This window comes from Thermobia domestica, chromosome 1, assembly GCF_964235325.1.
Source record: "Thermobia domestica chromosome 1, izTheDome1.hap1.1, whole genome shotgun sequence".
In the NCBI taxonomy this organism is placed as follows: domain Eukaryota; kingdom Metazoa; phylum Arthropoda; class Insecta; order Zygentoma; family Lepismatidae; genus Thermobia; species Thermobia domestica.
The window spans coordinates 172,892,694-172,918,413 of record NC_137454.1 but is presented as its reverse complement, the minus strand read 5'-3'; the positions used below and the strand labels follow the sequence as shown (position 1 = coordinate 172,918,413).

The window sequence follows — 25,720 nt, the reverse complement described above, 5'->3', positions numbered from 1 at the left end:
TAGCAATGTTTTCAAACCGTATCGGATTCACAAAAAAGCCAGGTTATCGAAATTATTTCCTACAGCTACTTATCTTTGCTCTTACAAATCCGTAAAGTAATAATGTAGGTAAGGTGTGGTTCATAAAGCTGGAAGAACTGAATAATTCTCCGGAATCTATGAACTAAGTTACATAGTTTCCAAACAAGGTCCCTACAAACACTGATTTCTCTAAAGTTTGGGGGCTTATAGTTCTGTGATTTTGGTTTATGTTTATAAGAACTTTAACTGTCCCTCACTGATATATGTAATCTTTCGAAGTGTTGTGGTATTGTTCCTCCGCAACCTGTATATACAGTGAAACCTCTACTAACGGACACCTCTATAAAGCGAACACCTCCCTTAACGGACACATTTTGTAATCCCCAAACACTGTAATAAAAAAAAAACATATTGGCAAACCTCTCTAAAGCGGACACTCTCTAGTACGGACACGGACAGTCTTTTCTCTCTTTTATACGTATTATTTACCTTCGTATTACGGACACTTTCTCTAGAAATAAGTTGAAAAGTGTAGTAAAAATGCATTTTTAGTAATTCATACATGTGTCACCAAGGAAGCATTGTGACAACATTTTGCCTCCTCAACTGTCTGCTCAGCAACCTATATAGATGAAGCGTCTCTGTTTAACAACACTCTTGAGTCCCTTGCTTGCATCCCACTCCCACCCAAGCTGTTTTAGACACAAAAGTGATTGACAGTTGCCCGTCGTTAGGGATGACACGTTATGCTACTGTCCCGTTGGAGTCTCTAACCAACCAGAAGATAAGTTTAGTATATATATTGTCTCAGAAAGAACACTTCAGGACTGCAATTATCCCACAAATTAAAGCGCCATACTGAAAACGAAGGAAGTACTGATAAGTGTAAAGTGCAGAGAACTATAACATGTTATCTCCATGTTATTCCTCGAACATAGAATATTGGATGACAGAGGATAAAGCAGGTAATATTCGTAAATACGTGATTCATGCAAAAATATTTTTTTTTAATTGTATATTACCTTGCTCACTAATTTACATAACAAAATACGGAAACCCCTTGAAGGCGGACACCTCTCTATAGCGGACAATTTTTGATTCCCCACGACTGTCCGCTTTAGAGAGGTCTCACTGTATTTGTGATTTGAGCACGGGATCAACTGTTGCTCTATGACATCCAAATGCAACTAAGACTTTAAAGAAAAAGAAGAAGAAGTTTTATTTCAGCAGCAAATAAAATAATTGGAAAGTAACTTATTTTATTATTAGACATCCTGTATCTACTCTATTAAATGTTAATTAAATAGAATATATCAGAATAAATCATCTACTCTTACTAGTACATGCTAGAAGCGTCAAATTTCACTTATATAAACTTTAAATAAAGCCCTGTTACGTTTATGTTTTTATGTGTCTGAGAGGACAAAATTAAACAAATTAGTCATAAATATTTCAATTATAATAATGTGTGTAGCAAATCCCTTTTACCAACAAAAATATACATGCACTGCACCAAATTGTATGCCAATGTACTAATTTATCCCTTGAGTTTTTATCACCATTCTGTTATGAGTGTCACGTTTGGCAGCAGACATGTCTAGTTTTAAGTGATTACCTGTGTCATATATAATGTATGTTACGTATGTATTTTCCACAGGGATGCCAGTCGCCTGACAGCCAGTAGCGGTATGTCTGCTACAGAAATAAAGCGATGCCGCACGAACTGGAGTCTGGGGGAATCTCAGTCACAAAGACTTGACGTAATATCGTAGGAAGTGGGTCGCGCCATACAGTTCAACCTCTTTCCCTCCCCCAATGGAAGAAAATCGATTTCGTTTAATCGCTGTTTTTTTTTTTTTTTTTTTTTTTTTTTGCGCACGCGGGACAAAAAGGGAGGAAAGTGTGTGGACGTTGTTTTTTTCTTTTTTCCTTCTTTTTTAATTGTCAAAAGTAAATCCGGTATACTGTGTGTTGATACGATTAAAACAAACAACAAGCCATTAAAAAAATTAAAAACAAAAAAGGGGATGAAATGTAGCAATCGACCACGCAATATGACACAAGCAATACGTCATATTGCCTGTAAACTCCAATCGTTTTATGACTCTGTATACAGTACTTGAAACTCTCACTTGACGGCTGTCGATTGCTTTTGATTTTATTTTTGTCGACTGAACCAAGCGAACAACTTTACATTGAGTGAACAGTTTGTTCCTTAACTTTTTTATACTTTTTTTTATTATAAGGATCACACATGCGCAGGCGGAAAGTGTTGTTTTTTCCTCTCTCTCAAGTTAACAAAAAAAATGTTTTTTCTTTATTATTCTCAGGGTTAAATAATCGTTTGTCTCCGAAAGTATCATCTCTCCTCTGTATGAAGGATCCTATGTTCACTCGTGATTGGAGGAGACTCCGTGGTCATGTGACTTCGACTAGCAAGGGGAAAACTTAAGTACGGGCGGGCGCAAAGAGGGGTCTAGCGGGAGGGGGCAGGGGGAGGGCGCAGGAGGTGTCCAGTGTTCTAAGCAGACTCTTAGCAGCCACACAGTTGTCAGGTGTGAGCTCGCAATATAAGCAGGTACGATCGCTGCAAGGCGAAGGAAAAATAGAAAAGCTCATTTTTTTTCTTGTATCGAGAGAAAAAAAATTGTAAAAATTATTAGTGTGCTTCTATCTGTTTGTTTTCTCGTATACATGTGCTGCCCATGAAAATAAGTGACAAATGTTTAAACGATTTTTTCTTATTGACGGGAGAAATTACGAAAACAAGTGTTTATGCAACGATAAGGAAAGAGAATAACATTGCAAAACGCGTGTGCGAAAAATAAAGTATTGAAATAACAAAGATTTCAAAAAATAAATAAATAAATAAAATCAAACACACACAAAAGTTTTGTTTAAGTGATCTTGTTTAGGTGAATGAAATAAGTGTGAAATGTGGAGGATCCAAAAACGCATTATAAATCGGTTTGACATACGTGCTACTTAATTTTATTCCCAAATCAACAGGGGAAAAAATAGCACGCTACATAAAGAATATAAATTCACTTTACTGTACATAAGAAACCCCCCAAAAATCAAGATTGAATATTCCAAATGCGTGCCAATTGGCGTGTTGTGACTAACATGCTTTTAATGTAACCCAATTAAAAAGTTCCTTTATTTCTCGCGAGTGAACATATTTTTAAAAAAATAAATAAAAATAAAAAGTTCTGTTTGTTTGTTTACCTTGTTCCTTTCTGAAGCATCCTAGGCGATGAGGGACCTGCCTAGGATTGTGAAGAAACATCAGGCTGAAGTCGAAGCCTGGATCTGTCGAGTGTCTTTATCGCAACCGCCGGTTTTTTATTATTGAAGAGTGAACATATCTTCAGTGCATAAAGAAAGAAAAAACATCATAGTATTGGAAGAGGAGGATTTTCTGGAAATATTAAGCACAATTGAGAAAAAACTACTTTTATAAAAAAATTAATAATACTTATATATACATACGTATTAAAATATATAGAAAAAGTTATAGGTCGCCGGTTCTACTTTGGACGAACGAGCCGGACGGGATATAAGTGTATCTCCATGACACCAGTAACTAACACATGTACATAACCAGGTAAGTTCTTTTTATTTTAGCTCAAGATTTTTCTTTTGTTTCGTTATTTGTTTCAGATTTTTTATTTTCTTTTGTTTCATTATTTTTTTATGTGTATGGGTGTTTTCTGCAGAAACAAAAGTGTGTATCGTACTGTTTCTTTCTTTTTTTAATAGATATTCTTAGACTCAGAGACGTATATATTCTATCAGAATAACTTGACTGTACTTTCCGTGAAAAAGTACTTCACACGTGCTCTATTATTATAAAATTATTTTAAAGCGCATGCTTTAAGATTAAAATTAGATGATTTGCTTTTCTATGTTCGATGTAGTTACAAAATCGAGTAGGACCTGTCTTTTATCATTTTAAAACAAACGGAAGGAGTTGTGATCCAATTATGATTTGGTTGAAGCAGAAGAAATTACTGGTGATAAAGAGAATATACAACATCCCTTTGGCTTTTGTAAGAAATGCCAAAAACGAATTTTAAGCTAATCACAAGAATATTTTGTACAAACTCAACATTAGAACTACTAATAAAAGAAAACTAGTACACCATCTGAGTACAAACTGCTAATGACATTCTTTTTGTAATGGTAAGTACGGACGCGTAGTACAACAATTATGCCATTCGTGAATGGTCACGTAGTGTTCTGTAATTTGTAGAATACAAGACACACATAAACAAGTTAACATGGGGACATAAAAGTTTTTTTAATGTATTTTTTTGGCTATGGTGTTCTCTGAATATGGTGCGTGTATCCTTCCATTATCTTCAGAACACGATTTCGTTGTAAAATGAAAATGCCAAGTCCCTATAACTTTTGAACTGCCGCGCAGATCGATTCGTCGAAAAACTGTTTCTCGTGTTCTCTCCAAGAAGAGTGCTGAGTTAAGCGCATTGTTTGTTTGTTTATGAAAAAACAACTGCATATTGCAATTACTGACTACAGGACATTTATGTGCTTTCAAGTTTACGTTCGTTTTCAACACTAATGCCACAGAGGCGCACGCTTATCAATCACGAACCCCGTAACTAATTCTACCGCGATCGAACTGAGGCGCGAAAACAATCATTTATCCGTTATCTCTGAGGAAATTGTTTGCATTCTGTGGCTACCATAGTGACATCATTGAAAATATCCCCTATGGTCGAACATACAGCTTTTATTGTTTGTCTGATCTCTTAGTTTCGCACCTCTTTTTAGCACCGAGATTATTTAGACATGGGCCTATTGTTTAAGGTGGAATCCGAACAATCGTATTCGTTCAAATTTTAGGGCTCTCCCACCGGAAATCCAACCCGAGACCACGTGTATCAAACACGTAGGCGCTATCATCTAAACCAGCGGGGGTGGGGCTTCGCATAACTTAGTTGGGTAATTTATGTTAGGCACATCAGTGGTTATCCCCTTATTTTTAGCTTCCTACACACGAGCCCACTATTGTTGGGTGATTATGGAGTTTAACATCTGTTTTTAGCGCCAATGCTATATAAGACAGAATCTACTGTTAAAATAGGATTCCAACCACTACTTGCGTTTGTATTCAAGGCTTGGAATCCCTATCGAGAATCGAATCTGGGACTACATGCTCGGTATATGTTATTCAAGTAATTTTTCCAATTATCTCACTTGTATCCACCGGGTATTTAATCTGGAAACGTCCATCTAAACTACACGAAGTAGTCAACTAATATTTTTCCATCATTGGCCGACGGGGAGATTCCAAATAGGGCAGTGGCTAATGCACATGCTTAATGTGTGCATAATCCTAGGTTCAATCCCCATTGGAGGTACATGTATTCACTTCCACAATTCAACTGTAGGTTCTTTCTCGCATTACATTGGCACTGAAAAGTGACTTTGGATTGCTGAGTCATATAATAAAGTGGTGGAAAATCTACCCACTTGTGTACAGGTATTACTTGGGTTGTATTTTCAGTGAGGATATTTTTGGCTGCGAAACTGGCTTTGTAACCCTCAGCATAACACAAAAAAAGCCCAATGCCAATCGAGTTTCTTAATTTGACGGACTTCTACGGCGCGGGACCGTTATCACCGCCACTGCTGGGAATCCTGTTCTGTTTGTAAGATCAACCTCAACCAGGCCTCATTCTGTTTTATATTAATTTTCATCATAACCACAAGCAAATTTCCAAAAATAGCTAAAAAAAAAAAAAGTGCAGTAGCTCTACTCTAGTAAATTTCTTCCCGCATACTTTGGAAACGTATTCTTGGGAAGAAATACCTTTTCAGCATGTGCCAGGTTGAGTGAAGACTTACATGTAATGTAACGTACTAATTATTTACATAAAAAATGAAATGAAGTATTTAGCTGTATGTACTATAATTATGCCCTTTAAGCTAAAGGAATCGAATGATCAATGCAAGTGAATTATTATGAAATGATGGAATGAGAATGTCGGAGGAAACCCACGGACACGTCCACTACTAACTCATATAGCTGGTATCGAACAGATATTCTTCGCATCACAGGTTATCGCTGTAGTAATAAACGTCACGTCCCGAACGTAAAATAAATATATCCTACTCTTAGTATAATACAGTGTTGAGAATCTTAGTTTATATAAATTAACTCTCTTATTACTGATTCTATTTCATAATTGCCTCCTAGTAGTATTACAACTATTTCCTTGCTACGTCACAAGTCTATCTTTAGAAATACTTGAACACACTAATATTCTTCCATCATTAAATTAATTGTTCCACCCGAATCTTCGGCCCGCTATATCCCCTATAAGTTAAAATTGTAAGTAATTATAACCTCTAATTGCTTAAATTTAACAAACTTATTTATTTGAGTTTGCCTACCAACCAAGTGCTACCACCACGAACCACCCCAAACTCAATATCAGAGGTGGTCAATCTCTTTAGGTTTCAGGGCTACTTTTCATTTCAGAAATAACTCACGGTATACTTACCTGTTCTCTAGTCCGTTAAAGGAAGCCATAAAACAAAGCAAACAGTCACAGATCAGGACTTGCTGTTTGACTAGCTAGACAACGATCTACGCGTTGCTGGCCCCGCTGTATACCATATTTCTTCAGTTATTCAAAGACTGTTATGTAGGCAAGCAATAGCGCTGTTTATTATTAGATTTAGCGTGACATATAGACTGAGACGTTTGCCGTTTATTATTAGGATTAGCGTGACGCAAATACTGAGACGATTGCCGTCTATTATTAGGATTAGCATGACGCATAGACTGAGATGTTTGCCGTTTATTATTAGTAAGCTACTAGCGTGACACAGACTGAGACGTTTGCTGTTTATTATTAGGATTAGCGTGAGGCATAGACTGAGACGTTTGTTGTTACTTATTATGATTAGATAGTTTGTTTCTTGGTCAAGGAATAAAAGCACGAGACACATTGTCTCTTTCCTTTCATAAAGACCGGCCTCACATCGACCGGAGGAAAGACAGCCAAATCAAGGCAACGGGAGGCAGAAGCGGATATGACGAGGCAGGCATGAGTAGATAGGCCGTGTGTGTGGAGGTCTTTGTCTAGCACATGCTTGAGTGAATTTGAGGTGCGAGACTTCGTTGTATCGGTCACAGTACTTTACGTCGGGTCGGTTCTTCTGTTTTCCGGTCAAGATGTAGCCAGCCAAAAGATGGCATAAAGTCTGAAGTCTGTGATATGTAAGACTGGTTGAATAACACGTTTCCTAAGCTTGATTGAGTGAAGGAGTCATGAGATGGGCTCCTCAATCACCTGACCTCAACCCTGCTCTGAAAATGCGAAAATCTAGATCTTCACCAAAGAGCGAATATTCCTGCAAACGTCTCCTCTGAACTCTCACTTTTATGTGTTGTTCTTGTTGAAGAGAATTTGAAGAAAAGATAATGAACGTTTGAGGACATGGACATATTTTACATTAAAGTAATGTGCTGTTCATGAGCTTTCTCATGGGTTCTAGACTTTTATGATTACCTTATCACCCCGCCTAGGATGAGTATCAATACTGTTCGTACGTAGATAATAATGTCCATGTAAGGTAATAAATACGGGTTTTTGGAGTCACGAAGAAGAATTGCTATACACAATCTACATATTTCTTCGTCTATAACTTTGGAACATATGTTGCTTCGGTGGGTGGTAATTGTGGAACAGTGAAAGTGGGAAGAAATGGGAGAACATCGAAAAAAACCATGCACATGGTGTTTGGCCATACAAGACTCACTTGGCGCGAGCTAAGATCAAACCAGGTACCCTACGCGCTAAAGGTGAATGCTCTGTCACTGAGCCAGGTGCTGAAAAAAAAAGTATTACAATTGGTCAGGTTATTCGGAAGTTACTGACAAAATATGGAGGGTGCATGTAGGTATACCCAGTTTTGCAGAGTCTATGCATTTACAACTGTAGTGTGCGCTCTACCATTGAACATCATGACCCAGTTGAAATAATGATGTATACCTAGCCCTTGGATTAGTCTAGCACAATACTGGGAATCTTAACTTCATAAATACTTCCTATGGTATTATGAAACATTTTTCTTGTTATGTTATATCCATATCCAGTTCTACTGGTAGGTTAGCATGCTTAGTTTTAATAAGCGGAACTCTAGGCTCGATTCTCATCATACAAGTGCCTGTTAATTACGATTACCTACGAGATCAGATTTGAGACTGTCTCGTCTCAGAAAGGTAGTGAAGTTTCGTCTCGGAAAGTCTTGTCTGAGTCCATTGAGAACTTTGTCTCGTCCTTGTGTCTCTTCACAAAAATCCTGTCTCATTCCGTTCCATAGGTAGCCCTACTGTTAATCAGAAAAGATTAAGCATGCAGTCGTCGCAGATCTAAGCAAATAATCACTTGGGAATATATCCTATCAGAGACACAATGGTACGATTTTTTATCGATCTGTGGGCGCCATAGATATTTGCCATTAAACAATTATGCCTTTGTAGTTTATTAGTGTATATTAAACACTTAAGCTCATTTCCCAATTTTTCATCATTACAAATTTTACGCCTTAATACAGATTACTATTAATTCTTTCTATATTTGTTAGATAAAGAGAATTGCTACCCTCTTCCAAGGAATCAAATACAGAACAATATAAATGATGCCCTTCTGATCCCTTAAATGATGCCCTTCTACCGGCCGAACGGTTGGTACTTCTAAACACTTTTATTGATAACTTTGTACTTATTGATGACTATGTACTTTTATTGATTGAGGGATTAAGGCTCAAAAGGACAAGATCAACTCCAGTTTCGAAAGGTCACCATTTTCAACAGGAGCCCAATACTCGGGTTAACAGCAACCGGGAAAAGAGAACATAGAAAACGAGAAGAGAACAAAGGAAACATAAGGGAAATCGAACTTATCCACTAGTCAAAAAGTGTACACTAGTTTATTTTCCTTGAGCTTATGATCTCAACACCTATTTGATAATGTTGGCCATCATATGATTTCTTCTGTTAACCGCAGATCTCACTGAAAATCTTTACGTTAACTTTCCAAATAAACACTTCCAACATACCTGGTAATGCCACAGAACTATGTGTATTCGTGCGTATGTGTATGTATCTCCTCCAGCCGCTAGATGCTAATGAATTAACACCTACCAGAAACAAAACAAAAACACGTGTATTTTTGTTGTGTACCTTCCTTCATTATGCTGCTCTTTATATGCATCTATCGTCCTCGTGTTGAGGGAAAACGACAGAGACAATTCACAGAAACGGACTCCTATTGTTTACTCGGGTTGATCCTCAAACAAAATTAAGTATTCAGAGCTTCGAATCCAGCCTTTGATTTTCCAATTCTCAACTTCACCTTAGTTTGCGTTCCAGATTAGATTAGCTTAGTAGAAACAAAAGAGGTGTTGGGGACTCATATAAAACATACATACAATGCGACATAATACCAATGAATTATTCTACCACCTAGTTCTGATTTAGTCTATGTAGATATATCTCTGGTTGTACAACGTTTAACATTTCAATCCAGATTCACAAATGTAAACGCATATATATATTAATTCTATAGTGTGTCCGTTAGAACGGTGGTCATCAAAAAACTAAAGGGCACATTTCATCCTTGGGAAGACATGAAAGGTTAAAAAAAATGAAGGTTACTGTAAGATGGTGGTATTTAAGCTAAAATTTAGGCCTATATATAAAAACAATATCAAGTGTTTGGTTTGGACTTTAACATCTCTTTTCAGGACCGAGATAATATGAGACGTGGACTTACATCTCAAGGTGGAATCCGAACCCAGATATCCCGCGCCGATGGGCGTACGCTAACCGTATAACCACAGAAAAACCCAAATATTAAATGCACCTCAATCTGAAATTAATTGATGATGACATGTACAAAAGTCACCAGGGGACATAAGGTATCAGACGTCTATAAAGAACAGGCGTTTAGAAAAAAAAAAAAGTATTGGGACCTATACATTAGATGGAGTACCCATATGGTGTTTCCATCGCTGACCGACCATGCTTATTAATGTTTACTCTTTTTTATTTCTATCTACCAGGGAAGTTTTAGTAATTTAAATCATACCTCAAGTTCTGATATGAAATCAATATTCAACTGTTTAACAAAGCTCAACTGAGTATCATAGATACCCACGAATATAATATAAATTTGCTTCAATTAGATTCAGCTTCTTTTCAGCTTTTTTTTTAAATTGATTAATTGACTAATTGTAGTCTAGCCTCCCTTTCTAGCACCGAGACTCTATGAGACATGGGCCAAGAGTTTAAGGTGCAACAGTCCCGAACAACCGTATTGCGTGGTTCCGAACAACCCTGGACCACGTGCCCCGAAGATGTGCGCGCTAGCCGCTGGATTATCGCGGGAACATACTTTTATGGTGTTGTACTGAAAGTGGAAAGCTTGTAGTAAAGATTAACGATTCCTAACCTGACGTACGTACACTTGGGGGGGGGGGGGGCATATGTAATGTTCCGTTCAAGGATACGTGGAAAACATTTAGTACTGACGAAGAAAATACTTTAACCTGTTTACTCAGTTTAAACAACGTATAATCATTAGAATTAGATTAAATGTCTTAATGGGAAATAAGGGAGTTTGATAAAATCAAAATGGGAACAGTTCACAATTGGGAATGTTGAGGCATGGTGGTTCAGTGAAGAGCGCCTACCTCTGGTGCATGGGATCCCTTCTTCGATCCCTGTCCAAGTGACGTGATGGACAACATCGTGTCCGTGGGATTTGTCGGGGTAATCCCATTTCCTCCAACTTTATCATTCCACCAATTCTTCCATCATCATTTACTTGCCTTAATCATCGTCTCTCTTAGCCTAAGGGGCATAATTGTGGGACATTAAACTGAAATATTTCATTTACAACTAGGAATAATCCCATCCTCTCTAATCATCTCATACAGTTTCATACGGCAACTACGCTAAAAGCATTTAGAACCTTCCATTTCGAGCATTTTTAAAAAGACAGACATTAGGGGACAATAAACGGAGATATTATAAAGGCCACCATCATCATCATATATATTCTGCATTATTGGCAGGTATTTTCCAGCAAACTGAGAATATTTCGTGCATCACAGTCTTCAAAACTAACCTCTTCGTCTTCACGTAGGAACTTATGTTTTAATACCGTCAACTTTACCTCCCTTGTTTCATCCTCACTTTTCCTACCACAGTACCTTCCAATACGTTCCTCAAGACACAGTTCCTTCCCAGCCAATGAATCATCCAGTTTCTCTTCCTCTTTTTAATCACGTATAAAATTAATCATTTCTCCCTCTGCTATTCCTAAAACTTTCTCATTCCTTTTCCATTAGGTCCAACTAACTTTCTCTGTTCTTCTCCATAGCACATTGAGAAAACCTCCGGTCTTTTCTGATCGCTTTTGCGTTATATTCATCTTTCTGTCCTATAGAGCAAAAACTTCACACGAGACATTTTATAAGTCTTGACAGAAAGGTAGTTGTTAAACAAAAATACTTAATCTAAAGCGGGTACAATCTCAGAAGCTAGTAAAGAGTACCAAAGATAGAAAAGGTTGCGAACCACTGGGCTAGATAGGATTACGACTATGTTATTCATAGTTGATAGTGTTAGAAAAAAGTACAATAAATATAAATATAGAGAGCATATCATAATAGTATTGCATGTTTAGTTATCGGAAACATCTTTGCATGTCCAGCGAGAACAACCAGTCAGTCTTCCTGGAGAATATGTAAGAAGACTTAGGGAAATAAATGCCACCAAGGTTGCCAGTCAGCAAGTACTAGGAGAGGTATTTAAAGCAGGAATGGAATATCAACAACACATAAACCTTCCACGGGAAGAAGAAGAAGGAAATAAAAAGGAAAAGAAAGAAAGGAAAAAGAAATCAGCAGAGCGAATTTACAAACCACGACGGCAGTGAACAAAGGAAAACAACTTCTAATATTTACTCATTTTAATTCGCTTCTCCAACAGCACACAAGTGGAGGAGGGAAAAGTATGTACAAGGCTGGTTATCTCACATACCTACATTTCTGTGCTGCATCCTCATAACAAAAATCTATGCATCCTATGTGATTTTCTTAATTGTAAACAATACGTTTTGTATCTTTCGTGTTAAGCAGTTGCCAAACGTTTTTAGGACCTAAAATACTTGCAAAAGAACCATGAAACAAAGCATCATTTTCAAGGATGCTTATTTAGGTATATATTTCTAATCTATCCAATTATTATCTCCAAGAAGTTGATTACTTTGAATGTTCTACAAGTAGCAAGTAGTTGAAAGGCAAAAAAAAAAAAAAAAAAAAAAAAAAGTTTTCAAAAAAAACTGAATTGTAGACTATAGTATCTTTGAAATTAAATCTTTGAGTTTTACGTCCCACGGTTATGCCGGCTAGGCTAAAGGAGACGGTGATGATGAGAAATGAATGAAATGGTGGTATGAAGAAAGTGGGAGGAAATGGAAGAACTCCGAGAAAACCCACGCACACGGTGTTTGTCCACCAAAAAGTTCATCTGGCGGAGGCCGGTACCAAACCCGGGACCCCAAGCACCAGAGGTGAAGGCTCTACCACTTTTTTTTTTTTACTTGAACTACTTATTACTTAATTTTACTTGCCTTACTCGTTTACTTGGCTTTTTTCCAATTACCTAGAACGACAGGGACACGAGCACAGAAACATCGAGGACAGTTAAAATCACAAAGACTCTCCTACAGGGAATCGAACCCGGGACCTCGTACACCAAAGGACCACTGAGCCATCGCGGCAAGTACTATAGTATCTTGTCTTTCTCTCCTGTTGCCCAAGCGCATATTGAGCAGGTACTGAACACTGCAAAGAGAATGCTGAAATAACTTGACTGAGACGGACTTGGCATCTTAGCTTTCATAGTCTGAAAGATGAAACTTTAAACACGAGAGACGTTTGGTAAGCAAGATATTTCAAATTCTATCTAACTTCAAGCCACATAACAATATCCCACAACCCGCAATGTCTTATATAATCGGGAAAACACTATTATAATTTCAGTTGCCCACGAAACGAGACGAGACAGATTTTTTAAACATAAAACGAAACGAAATAGCTGTTCCAATAGAACTTGGCGCAACCATTATATATATATATATATATATATATATATATATATATATATATATATATATATATATATATATAAAATGAGATATTGAACTTTAAAGTTCTCTTCTAAAAAATTTCCACTTTGGTGATACACTACTTGGCATGCAAACGGTCCAACTAGATCTATGCTTTCAGTTCTCAGTCTGTTTTATATCTGATTGATGAGCAAAATTTCATATTTTAATACACAGTTCCAACGTTTAGCACGCGAGTGCATAAAGCACTGTTATGTTAGGCCTATAGTTTTTGAGCAACAGAAGCGTAGTGTATCAGATACAATAAGAAGTTAACGTAGATTTGTATTGTTTCCGTTATATATATCTCTACTAACCAAAGGTAAATTTAGCTAATCCTTGCTAGAAAATATTGGAATAATATCTTGATCATGCCGCCATAATGTCTATTGTCGAATTCTATTGTTCATTTTGCGTTGAGGAATGAAAGTAGGAATTAACGAATTAATCTTGTAAGATACAGCTTCAAGAGATTGCCAGGGTACTTTTTCTATGGTATGTTGATATCTATGAACTTATTATGTTAATTAAGGTTGAATTTAAAGATACTTCGGATTGTTGACCCTTTAGTTACGTAGATATACCACACACATATACGATACTCCACCTATCTCGTGCCGAGTAATGTTAACATTTTGTCCCTGCTTATGATTAACATAACTCACAATCAATGTCAAGAAGGGGTTTCTGGAGATGATTTAAAATTACGCTTATATACAGACTCTCTGTGTGTATATATGTGTAATGCATCAGAAGCTTTCAGAATGCAATACGAGTTGAAAAGAAGTACCATCAGATCGCTATGCAACTAGCGTAATTTGAATACTATAAATTTTGCTGTCAGAACTTGAATGCTAAACACGAAATAAAATAACAAGCAAACAAAGAAATAAGTACTAGTTAACAAAACGAAATACCGTAAACGAAGAACTCACTGCTTTGAGGGTCTTACCCGAGGAGCTATGAAATGAAATTATATTAGGTTGCCTTTTGGTGTATTTTCTTGTACAATTTTGGTGGTGCAAAGCTTGATTTAATTCAAATTTGTAAATATCATTTAGCTTGCAGTCATTTTTATTTTTCGTGAGAGGTTATTAAGGTGTGACACAGTTTTGTATGGTAGATAGTCACATCAATCCAAGGTCTAGGTTCGAGTACCACACCGCCCTCTGTCATAATAAACAGATGATAAATGTTAATATACGTGGAGATGAAGCAGCCAACAGAATGATAAAAAGTGAAAAAAATAGAATTACTCCACGAAAACCTATAATAATTTCAATATTTTCCCCTCAAAATATTACTCCAGAATGTGGTAACATTGCTAACATGGGAATCAGTTTAGTAGCTTAAGATATAAGAAGACAGATAGAAGCGTAAGGACTTTACATTCTTGTTCACTAAAATTCTCTGCATCTCTTCTGTTCCCAAAATGTTTACAATGTTATAATTTCTAGGTTGCTCAAAATTCCCATTCCGATTTCTTTCTAAAATTCTTTCGAGACAGGAAAGCAGGGGAGAATGAGATAATGAAATCTCCCATGATGCACCCACAACGTTTATTTATTTTGTCCAAGATCTATTCTACTATGTTCTTTCATTTCTTTTCATTTACCACCAACCTGCCAACAAGGTCTAACCCGCCCTGCCCCACCTACAACGAAACTCTTCATGGAAATTATCATTTGTTATTTGGCGGTACGTTTGTACCACGATTCACATAGTCAAGATTTAAGATGTTACGAGACAGGTGTTGAGATTTGCACTACAACACTTGTGGGTAGCCACAAAAACCTTGTCAAGATTTTCTTTATTTTTTTATTTTTTATTTTAGGGAATGGAAATTGTGGTTTTTGTGGCGGGAACACTTGGTTTACCAAACAACCGTATAAGCGTTCTATGTCGGCCAGTGTTTCAATTATCCCTTTATTGCTTTCGAGACTGAGTAAAAATTGTTGCTGTTATTAGAAACAGTTTTACTCATTCTTCTTTTTTCTTAAAGGTAGCATTGAATTCCAAGAAGACACCTTTAAATTAGTTGGATATTCTTTCTAAATTGTCAATGCTTAATTTGCCGCTTGTTCCGTTATGGTTGGAATTCCATTGTCCACAAAACAGAGACTTTGCTTCGAAATAAAAGAGCATATAGGCAACAAAGTTATATCTCTACTACAACGGAATTATCGCTTATTTGATTAGTCTATGGCCTAATCGTTTAAAGTGATCTATTCATCTGCATGGTATTTGTATAGCCTAATTTGACGCTATATTGTTTTTTTTTTGTTTTTTTTCGATTTTAATGGTGGCGGTCAACTTCATGATCAAATATAAGCTTGGAAAGTTTGCTTCTTTATAGAATCTTAAATACGACTAATTTGTATCCCATACCCAGTAGCGTGCGGGTTTCGATTTCCACCCATCATTATGAGGAAATTCTGATCTAATGAATAAAGAAGTATCAAACAATTTCGGTGTAGGAAACTACGAATAATGACAATGGCAGGCGATATGCTAAATACACGTCACCCAACAACAAAAAACCGTTTGTCCGGCCACAGCTCTTCGAGTAACACAAAGCTTGGACAATTAATGTCATATTTTGTTTAGGCTAATAGAGACTGTTTCTGCTGAGAAACGCAACCAGAATCACAAGTGCTGAACGTAAGGAGCTAATCACTCAAACTAAAAAAAAAAAAAAAAAAAAAAGGTTCAGACTTCCAAGTTAATAAATAGTCCGTGTTTGTGTATTAGTTCGTTGTAGGTAGTATCAAGTTCTATCTTCGGTTAGGGTTCAATTTGCATTACATTACACAGCATAGACATAACATTAAATGTATTTTTATTTATACACATTTCTGGGTATAACCGGCGTCTATGACCTTAAGCCCGTCACGTATGAGGGATAAAAGAAACAGTAGACAGTGTTTTAAAAAGATGCACGAGGGTATACGCTCTCTTGGCGAGCATACTATCCGGGGAAAGGAAGCGCCTAGGACTTGTGTGTTAGGTACTATCCCGGCATTTGCCTGGTGTGAATGAGGGAAGCCCAGGGAAAACCTCACTCAAGATGGCTGGCCTAAAAAGGGTGTTACACCTTTACGACCGGGTGTCCCCACTGGGAATCGAACCCGGAACCGTTCTCATCACAGGCAAGAGCGTTACCAAAAAGTTACGCGGGGCCACGACATAAAATTAAAGAAAGAAAGGAAGGAAGGAAACAATATCTTTAAAAATAATCATAAATTAAAGCCAATACTATAAAGCTTGTGTCTAAAGTTGGGAGAACGATACAGTGGATCTAACTATCAGTTTTAATACGCAATCTAAGTTTTTTCTTCTTCTAACCTTTTTCACTCTCGGGACCAATAATGAAGATAACATCGCTACAGACACAAAATAAGTTTTTCTTCTTCACACCCATACTTGGCAACGAAGTTCAATGCTCCTTTCTACACCGAGACTCAGTTAATGAAGTTCATATCGATCCAGACACAGTAGGCCTAATAGAGTTGAATATACGATTTAAAAAAGAAAAACGGTCATGAATGTAATTGTTTTTCTAATTAAGTAGACAATTCAGTTAAAAGAAACAGTAGATAGTGTTTTAAAAAGATGCACGAGGGTATTTCTTAAAGTTTCTAGCTTGACACTGAAATATCCGCCACTGGAAATAAGCCGTTCAGCACATGTAGTGCCATCTATGGAAGAAATAAATGTATTAATTTCAACTGCATTAGTTCGTTAGAGGTTGTCATTTGAATCAGACACTATGTGTTACTCCAGCCCACACAGCTGATACTCCATGATGATGCTCCAGTACACACGGCTGTTGTCAAGGCTGCAGTGAGTCTTTGGCTACGAGGAGATTCAACATCCGCGCTATAGTCCATATTTAGCACCATAACCTTTGCAGAACAACACGGAAATTACATCTGAAATTCATACACAGTAGTAATCGCATTTTTTCGTAAAATAACAGTAACGATACTCAAATAATTAAGAAACTCATCTCACAGGACATACTTCGATTTGGAAATGAGCATGTCGACATCGTCTGGCACTGGAATATAGTTACTAATATTAAAGGGTAGCTTTCTCGGTTAACAGCGGGGAGGAAATATTTGCTTCACTAAGTTTTAATTATAAGGAACTTATTATTATTATTATTATTATTATTATTATTATTATTATTATTATTATTATTATTATTATTATTATTATTATTATTATTATTATTATTATTATTATTTAAAAGTATTTTTATGTCTTCCAGTTCCAGTTACAAGAAGATGTTTCATTTAAAAAATATTATTAGATTACGGACAGATATGTCCTTAAACGCTATTTGCCTTCCATTGTGTTACTTGTTGACTCTAACCGATTAATTTCCCGGCCGACTGTAATACCATTTCCCAATATTTACTGTACTGTGCTCTCGGCTGCAAGTTGAAAGAAAAACCTCTGTGCAAAGTTTTCGTTATAGCCAGTTAAAATGTGAGAAAAGATTGAATGATGTTTATCGGGTAATCTCGGTTCTATGTTATCGGGAACTATCCTTTTGTTCTTTGGCTCTGTTAGTTTTATAAGAAACGAAACTGGTATAGCTTGTTCTTCGCGCAATTTATCAATTCCATATGTTGAATGGCCATTAGCTGTAATATGATGCAACTTTCTATTGTATACAATGAGGCAAAGCATTTCTCTATGGACATAATCCATATGAACATCCATCAATGGATTCAATCAGAACAATAACATTAGTTTACAACAATTACTACTTCAATTTTACCATCTTGTTTTTTCCCTCCCATTAAACAAAGCACCTAGTTGTTATACACAAAACATTTTATCAAGTTGAAAGTCGATTATTAATCCAATAAAAAGAGAAGTCACTGCATTTTCTTGCACATGACACAATTGAGGAGATAATAATATCTTTGAGAAGACTACAACAGAAAATGGCAGATTTAAAAAAAAAAAAAAAAAAAGTTGTTAATATTATTTATTGGTCAAACGAAGAATTTTCTACAAATGGTTACATTAGCGACATATGGGTCAGGGGCGGATCCAGGGGGGCGATCTCCCCCCAAAAGAGGAAACTTTCTTATTTTATACATATAAATAAAACCCTTCCCAAAGTTTGGAGCTCTTAAAAGAAGCTCTAAGTATAGTATTACACCCCCCCAGAAGATCGTCCTGGATCCGCCCCTGATATAGGTACAAACATATTTAACGCATGTATCACATCGTTACATAATTGATCGCAAGTGTAGGAGCCGGAGAATAGCGGGGACACTAGCCTCGCGATATTTCTAATTGAGGGAAGAGGCACGTACTATATTTACGATATTTCACTTCAATAAAATCAAAAGAGTCTTGCACTTTCAAGTAATTCTCAATCCTCTCTCTGGAAGACACGCAAGCTCAGTGATAGAACGTTCATTTTTTGTGCGAATGTCCCTGATTAAATAGTTTCTAGAAGTATTTTTTAAAATTATTTTTAAACTTGTTTATATATTATTATTATTCTAAATTTTTGTGATTAACAAATTCAACTTAAACTCACTACAAATAGATTTCAAACAACGCGGTTTTGCACAGTGGATACCTCTCTTGAAACTATTAATCGCGTTATTCAAGCTATTCAAGTATATACAATTGCGGTCCTTAATTCACACTATTATGGTCGTTTTTTTCTTTACTGTACTTTCCGTAGTAATTTCTCAACCTCGTCACATGGATGCCAAGATGTCGCCTTGACGAAATTATTTGACTACATTCTTTGTTTTCGAAGTAGCTTGGTTTACCAAAACCTCTTTCATATATTCACTCTGTCTGCCTGTGTGCCTGTCTGGGAGACATAAAATCTCAAGAACAACTTATAGATCACTATTAATTTTAGCTAGGGTGTAGAGAGTCAAAGATTAGGAATCAAGTTCGTTGGTGGGCATGATCCATACAGTTGATCCCAAGATATGGAGAATCATAAATCAGTTTCCTGCATCATGATGTTTCTTATGTACCCATTAGGAATACCTTCCTTTCTTGATAGACTACCCGTAGTGCTGTTAAGATTGGCGGGTTATTATAATGCTCAGGATGCAAAATACTAACCTGTGTGTTAAATACGACGCTGAAACTAAATTAAATGACTATCTAGTCGACAAATCTAAACACTTTTTAAAAAATATTTTCTATTTTCAAATATTCATTAATCTTACTATAAAGTATTTGGGGAATGGAAGTGAGGGAAAGTGCAAAAATTCAAACTTTAATTTTCACGTTATGTACACTGTGATAGACCAAACTTTTTTTTTTTCATGTGTGTGGTGTACATTGTAATTTGAGTACTTGCTTTTATCTACTACACATTGCAAACAATCACACAATTGCTTTTTTCTAAGTCATTATTATATTTAACAAGTGTACACTCTAGAAACGGTATAGTTGGAACAACCAAAAGTATGATTGAATGCAACAATATGGCTCCAGCAATACTTATAGTTAGGAGGACAATATTATATGGTTAAAAGTATAGCTAGATCAACAAAATGTATTGCTGTCGCAGTCATTTTTATGATGGTAACAACTATGTCAATTATGGTACTTGTAATTATAAAATCTTGTGATGGTCTTAGTATTTCCAATTATGTGGTAGTTTTATAATTATAAGTATCATAATTGACATAGTTGTTACCATCATAAGAATGACTGCGGCAGCAATATATTTTGTCGATCCAGTTATATTTTTAATCATATACTAATATTGTCCCCCCAGTTATAAGTATTGCTGGAGCCATATTGTTATATTGTATCTTACTTCTGGTTGTTTCAACTATATCGTTTTTAGAGTGTAGTAATGAATTTCTGGGTGATTTCATATATTGAAAGTTTGATATTGCAACACTGGGCAATAATATTGACACTCAATGTGTAATTGTTCGTTTGGTTTCAGTGGTATACGTCGTACTATTACTCCGTGCTATGTCTCGCAATGCATTTACCAAGTGTCTGGCTTCATGAAGAGAATTTTTCATGTGGTGGTGGTGATGGATGCTCAAACCTAATTATCGATACATTCTTTTCTTCTATTATATGATGATCCTCCATTATCTAGAATTATCTGCGGATCATAATCAGCTTCATAAAATGAACATATGTTTTTACTCTTTAGTCGATATAAGCTACTGGCTATGAACATCATCCACAAGAAGTGACGTAAATCTTTGTGCATACACTTTTCAATTATTTATCCTTCGATTGCTGTGAAGACTGTCTGCAGCATATACACTCAATTATCCCTTAGCAAGTAAGACTATTCACTGTTTCTCGCTTCAACTCTTTCACACTTCATTTTTTACATCTATATGCAGGTTGGAGAATTAGTACAGAACAAATCTCCTACATGAAACTGTACTTTTATAGCATAGTTATATTTAATTGCAGAAATCATCTTCTATTTGAAGGTTTCATGTGCTTGATTCGTATTGTTGAGTTCAATGTGTATATACACGGACAAGGATTTAATAAAAACAATAGTAGTGTAGTCATTCCTTGTAAATACAGTATTACACAGAAGTGAACTAAATTAGTTTCAAACAAGCTTTGGTGAAGATCTAATTCGTATTTTAGTACAATTCGTGCTATTATTTCAGTTGGGTATATTGGTAATTAGTTCTAGAGCATATTTATATTTTAAATTTTAGCTGGATTTCCTCATGGTTATGTGGTTAGCATGCGTAGTCTTGGCATGGGAGACCAGGGTTTGATTCCTAGTAGAGCTAATGTGGTTCAGATCTTATTAATCTGTAGGTCTACGTCTCATATAACCTCAATGATGCAAAGGAACATTAAACTAAATATTAGAAAAAATTAACATTTAGATGTCCCGTGATCTCGTTTCTTAATTTTATTTATTTATAACGTAATGCAGATGTAACCGAATACTATCATTGTTACCTTTAGGTACTCATCAAGTGATCGCGTACGTTTGAGTCTAACAGAAATAACCTAATCAAGAAAGAAATTTGAGGCTCAGAACATTGTTCACTCTACATAAAGCAAATTGCTTATTCGCTGGGTTGTACAGTAGTAATAAATAGACTGTCAGTCTTATATGTGTATATGTATACCTTATTTTAATTAGAAAAAAAAATATATAAGAAAAGAACTTATTCCTATGTAGCTTGTCTCAAAATTAGAGATCGGATGTAAATTTCCACGAGATTCTTCGGCTTTCCTGTATCCTCACAAAGGTGTTACCGGTATGTCTTTATGTAGCTCTCTTAAGGAAACAAGAGAGCTCCTCCGTGGCTAAGCGATTACCGTACGCACCTTTGACGTAGGAGATCCGGGTTCGATTCCCGGAGAGAGCTCATGTGGTTCGGATTCCACGTTAATCAGTAGGTCCCGTCTCATATAGCCTTGCTGTTGAAAGGGACGTTAAAATCAAAGTCAAATCAGAATGGAACAAGGAGAGACTTGGTGGCTGGTTCCCTATACTTCTTGTCTATGAACACTAAGCGATTTGTCTATGAACTATGTAAGCGGGAGTGCGTCATTGAACTCGAGGAGGTCAAAAAAATATTATAATGATTAAACCTACTAGCATCTTTAAAAAATATTAATTGCATCGGGACAAAACGTTTTAATTTGGGAAGTACCAGAAGGAGGGATATTGCGAAGTTAGAACCATTCAGTAAGCTTAAAAATTGAAATGCTTTCGGAGCGAAGTGTCAGTAAAAGAATTTCTAGGGCGCTCATAGAGTATGAGCGAGATGTGAACTTTCACACTAAAATGTAAGTAAAATTACTATAAAATCTCAACAACTGTTTGAACTGAATATATATTATCAAAAATAAATAAATTTAATTGCCAAAGACACTAAAAAAGAAGTCTTCCTGTATCATTATTGGTAATGAACAGTGTTAAGACCTATCTTATCAAACGAATTCACTCGTTATCCAATAAGTATCTTTCTCGTCTGTATTAATCTATTTGAAGCATGGAATGTTTCTTTCTTTTTCTTTTTTCTTCTTTAAGTCATGACATCGACGTGCCTACTACAATTGCCAACAGTCTGTGAAGTTATTTAGCGATTGTCTGTTGTTTTTAGTCACTTAACGAACCAAACTACTGCTAAGCTGTCATTGCCAGGAGTTGCTTCCCTCTCTTTCTCTTCTTGTTGTATTGCTATTGAAAGGATCTCCTTCATCCACAACAGAACAACGTGATATGCTTGCATGGATTTTAACATTACTTCGGAGAGATGAAATCCAACAAATCTGGAAAGATAAAGGATACGTATAACGTTTATAAGTATTAAATACAAGAAAACATTTCAAAAAAGTATTTTAAAAAATTATTATGATATTTATACCAACCTCACCTATCTTATTCATTATTTAAAGCAATGAATAAACTAACAAAATCATGCAAGACCTTTTCTGCAATTTTTACAACTAACATAAAAAGAGTAAGATGAAATACTGCTTGTTGCTACAAGTAGAAAACATAACTACTGTATTTGGCTGTTTAATAAGACCAAAATTATAAATTGCACCATCCCGTCTTATTCATTTTCATTGATAGCAGATATTCACTCTTCCCTAGCATGTAGCTATTATTAAATTCTTTTACTTTTTTGTTATTTGAAATTTTGTTTATACAGTGTATATATCGTAAATAATAATGTATCGTAGATCAACCTGGGTGCAGAAATGCTTCCTTTCGGAGTTTTATGCTGCCGAAAACATGAAAAAATCAACTTTAAAGATCCATAACTCCAATACTATGGGACCTACCACAGTCGGATTGAAACTTCACTTATGAACTGATATGTGCGTTATCCAAAAATACATGGTTCAGAATGCTAAAGTACTCATGTAACATTTTTTATAGATGGAGTTTGGGTACGGGCATGTAATTTGAAGTAGTAACTAACTACTGTACTGTATCTCTATAAAAACTGTTGCAGAAGTACCGCGAGATTCTGTAATTGGAATATTTGGAAAGGGTAATACTAGTTTCTAAGTGAAGCCTTGACTGGACTACGGTTGTCCCATCCCATAGTTTTGGAGCTATGGACCTATAACATTTATATTTTCATGTTTTCGGCAGCCGAAAGAGAGGATTTGTGCATCTAGATTGTCTATCTTTTTGTCTTATCTTGGTGTCAGAAATCATCTCCCAAATGTTGTCGGTGTTGTTTTGAAACACCCTGTATAAGTGCGGTTTGTAGTGATAAGATGTAAAATTTTGGACTGCTATCTGTACTGACAATGTGCTGTAATACTTGCGATTGGTGTGTGTACTGATAAAGTGTAATATATATATATATATATATATATAATAGAATATAAAATATAGATATTGAAGATTAATTTTGAAAATATAATTTAGAACGCAAATGCCACTTTCATAATGTTAGTATTCGTAGGATGACCCTATTTAAGACTAGATATTTAAAACAATAGAAGATTTCGCTGTGTCGATCAAATCAAATCAACTAATATATCGAAACTCAGTTAAGTTCTCCAGTGTAATACTTCATTACATTGATACATTTCAACATAATCTTTATATAAATATTTATATCTATATGAAGATCATTGAGTTTGTTTTGTTTGTTTGTCGAAGTTTCAGCGTCCCTTTTCAGTACTGAGGCTTATGGGACATGAACCTACAGTTTAAGGTGGATCGGAACCACCGTAGTAATTCAAATTTATGTGTTCTCCCATGGGGAATCGAACTCGGGACCACGTGCACCAAAAACACTCATCCTAGCCACTGCACCTACAGGAAGATCTTCATTGAGCTTGCTGTATATAGTTTAAATCGACTGAAAATACAAGCGAAGGCCAGCAGTTACATCCCTGGATTCAACGTGGAAACTATAACAAGTAGCGTCCAATACTTGATGTCTTGATAAATATTTCTAAATATGAAAATCTAGTTGTCAGATATTGTATTCACTAATAATACCAGGAATTGATTCCAATATATTCGGTATTTTGATACATCGATTCAATTTTAAAATCTTAGACTTATTAATACTGATTTAAAGTCAACACAAGCACTAAGTATTTTTTCTTCCCTTGTTTCTAAGTTGTTAGTAGTGAGCATCCATTGAACCTTATACAGACTGATTTATCCATAGTGCTTTTATTTTTTCCCCCTCTGGATAGTGAATCAAGTGCACAATTCTAATGATCTCAAAGCACTGTCCACGCATATACAGTATATAGGTAGACCCTCTATATTATTGCATAGTTCTCTACGATCATGGTTTAATAAGGAAGAGAGAACAACCGAAATAATAAGAAACATGTGTTTCGTTCTATAATGTTACTACGCACATTGAAGCATACATGTAGTCTCCTCAGAGTGGTGTTTGTTTATATTACAAAGATTATGAAAGCATGGCGTTTTCTTAATTACCCAGAGATGAAAGGAGATAGAGCTCTTCACAATCTCTGCTCGACTTTTAACGAATATAAAGGTTAAGATTAGTGGGAGAGGGTTACCCTCATAAAGCCTCTTAAATGCTGCGTTACGTCATCTCCCACGTTTCATAAATATGTCAATAGTTAACTGGCTGACTACTTAACGTGTAGTGTAGCCTGTCCTATCAAAATGTTCCAGGAGGTCTCGCCCTGATGTTTTTGCTTTTAACAAGTCAAACATCAGACCTCACAATAACATCAACATTGATAGCAGATATTTATCGCTTTTTATTTTAACCATTAGCTTTTCATATGCATCACACAGGATTTGTTCACAAGAATAGGATTTGGATACAACGTAATTTTTGTACTTGATATTCGACCCAATATATATATAATTTTTAGATGAAGATAAACCGACTGGTTAGGTCAATGGTTAGTATTTATCCATACCGTTAAGATTTAAATCTCACTCTTGCCATTCTCATTGTTCGTTTTTTAGGGCCTCCCCTTAATTCCAACACACGAATCTGGGATAGTACCTATAAATCATAGCTTCTTCCTTCCAAAATATATTCTTTTATATTTAAAAGAAAAATATTTTTGGGTTTTTGCGTTTTGTATCCTTCTGCAACACCGAGGTTATGGAACAGAACCTACTATTAACGTAGCTCCAAACTACGATCGGGATTTGAATCCGGATCAAATGACGGGCGCACAGACCATCATACAAGATCAATTCTTATAGTCTGTCTGTATGTTCTGTTCTCCACCACATTATCCAAGAGGCCTAGATGACTTGAACATGCCACCAAATCCGGCTTCTTTGTTATTTCCAGCATGTCTGAAAGTAGTCTTATCATCTATACCGGGAATATTGATACTAATAGCCGGAAAGAGCTTGGGAAGAACAGAAAAGGGCCAGTTTTCAATATTTTATTTAACACTTTGTATTGATAACAAAAAAGGAAAAAGAATATTCTTTACAACATTTCTCCACTAACGACGTGCATCTTCTCCATGTCTGTCAGATAATT

At 35.9% G+C, this 25,720-nt stretch overlaps 1 protein-coding gene and 1 long non-coding RNA gene across 4 annotated transcripts in view; one reads left to right on the top strand and one right to left on the bottom strand.

Annotated features, from left to right (window-relative positions):
• Window positions 1-2,528: 2,528 nt before the first annotated feature.
• Window positions 2,529-25,720, top strand: part of ths (thisbe) — a 254,470-nt gene continuing 231,278 nt past the window's right edge. Inside the window, exon 1 of the mRNA XM_081766791.1 lies at window positions 2,529-3,628. Within this exon, the coding sequence (XP_081622917.1) occupies window positions 3,615-3,628 (14 nt within the window). The 5' untranslated portion in view covers window positions 2,529-3,614. The remainder of the gene's footprint in view (window positions 3,629-25,720) is intronic.
• Window positions 18,266-25,720, bottom strand: part of LOC145691106 (uncharacterized) — a 471,970-nt gene continuing 464,515 nt past the window's right edge. For all 3 annotated transcript variants that reach the window (XR_014132340.1, XR_014132339.1, XR_014132337.1), the window contains one exon: window positions 18,266-22,523. This is a non-coding gene — a long non-coding RNA (uncharacterized LOC145691106). The remainder of the gene's footprint in view (window positions 22,524-25,720) is intronic.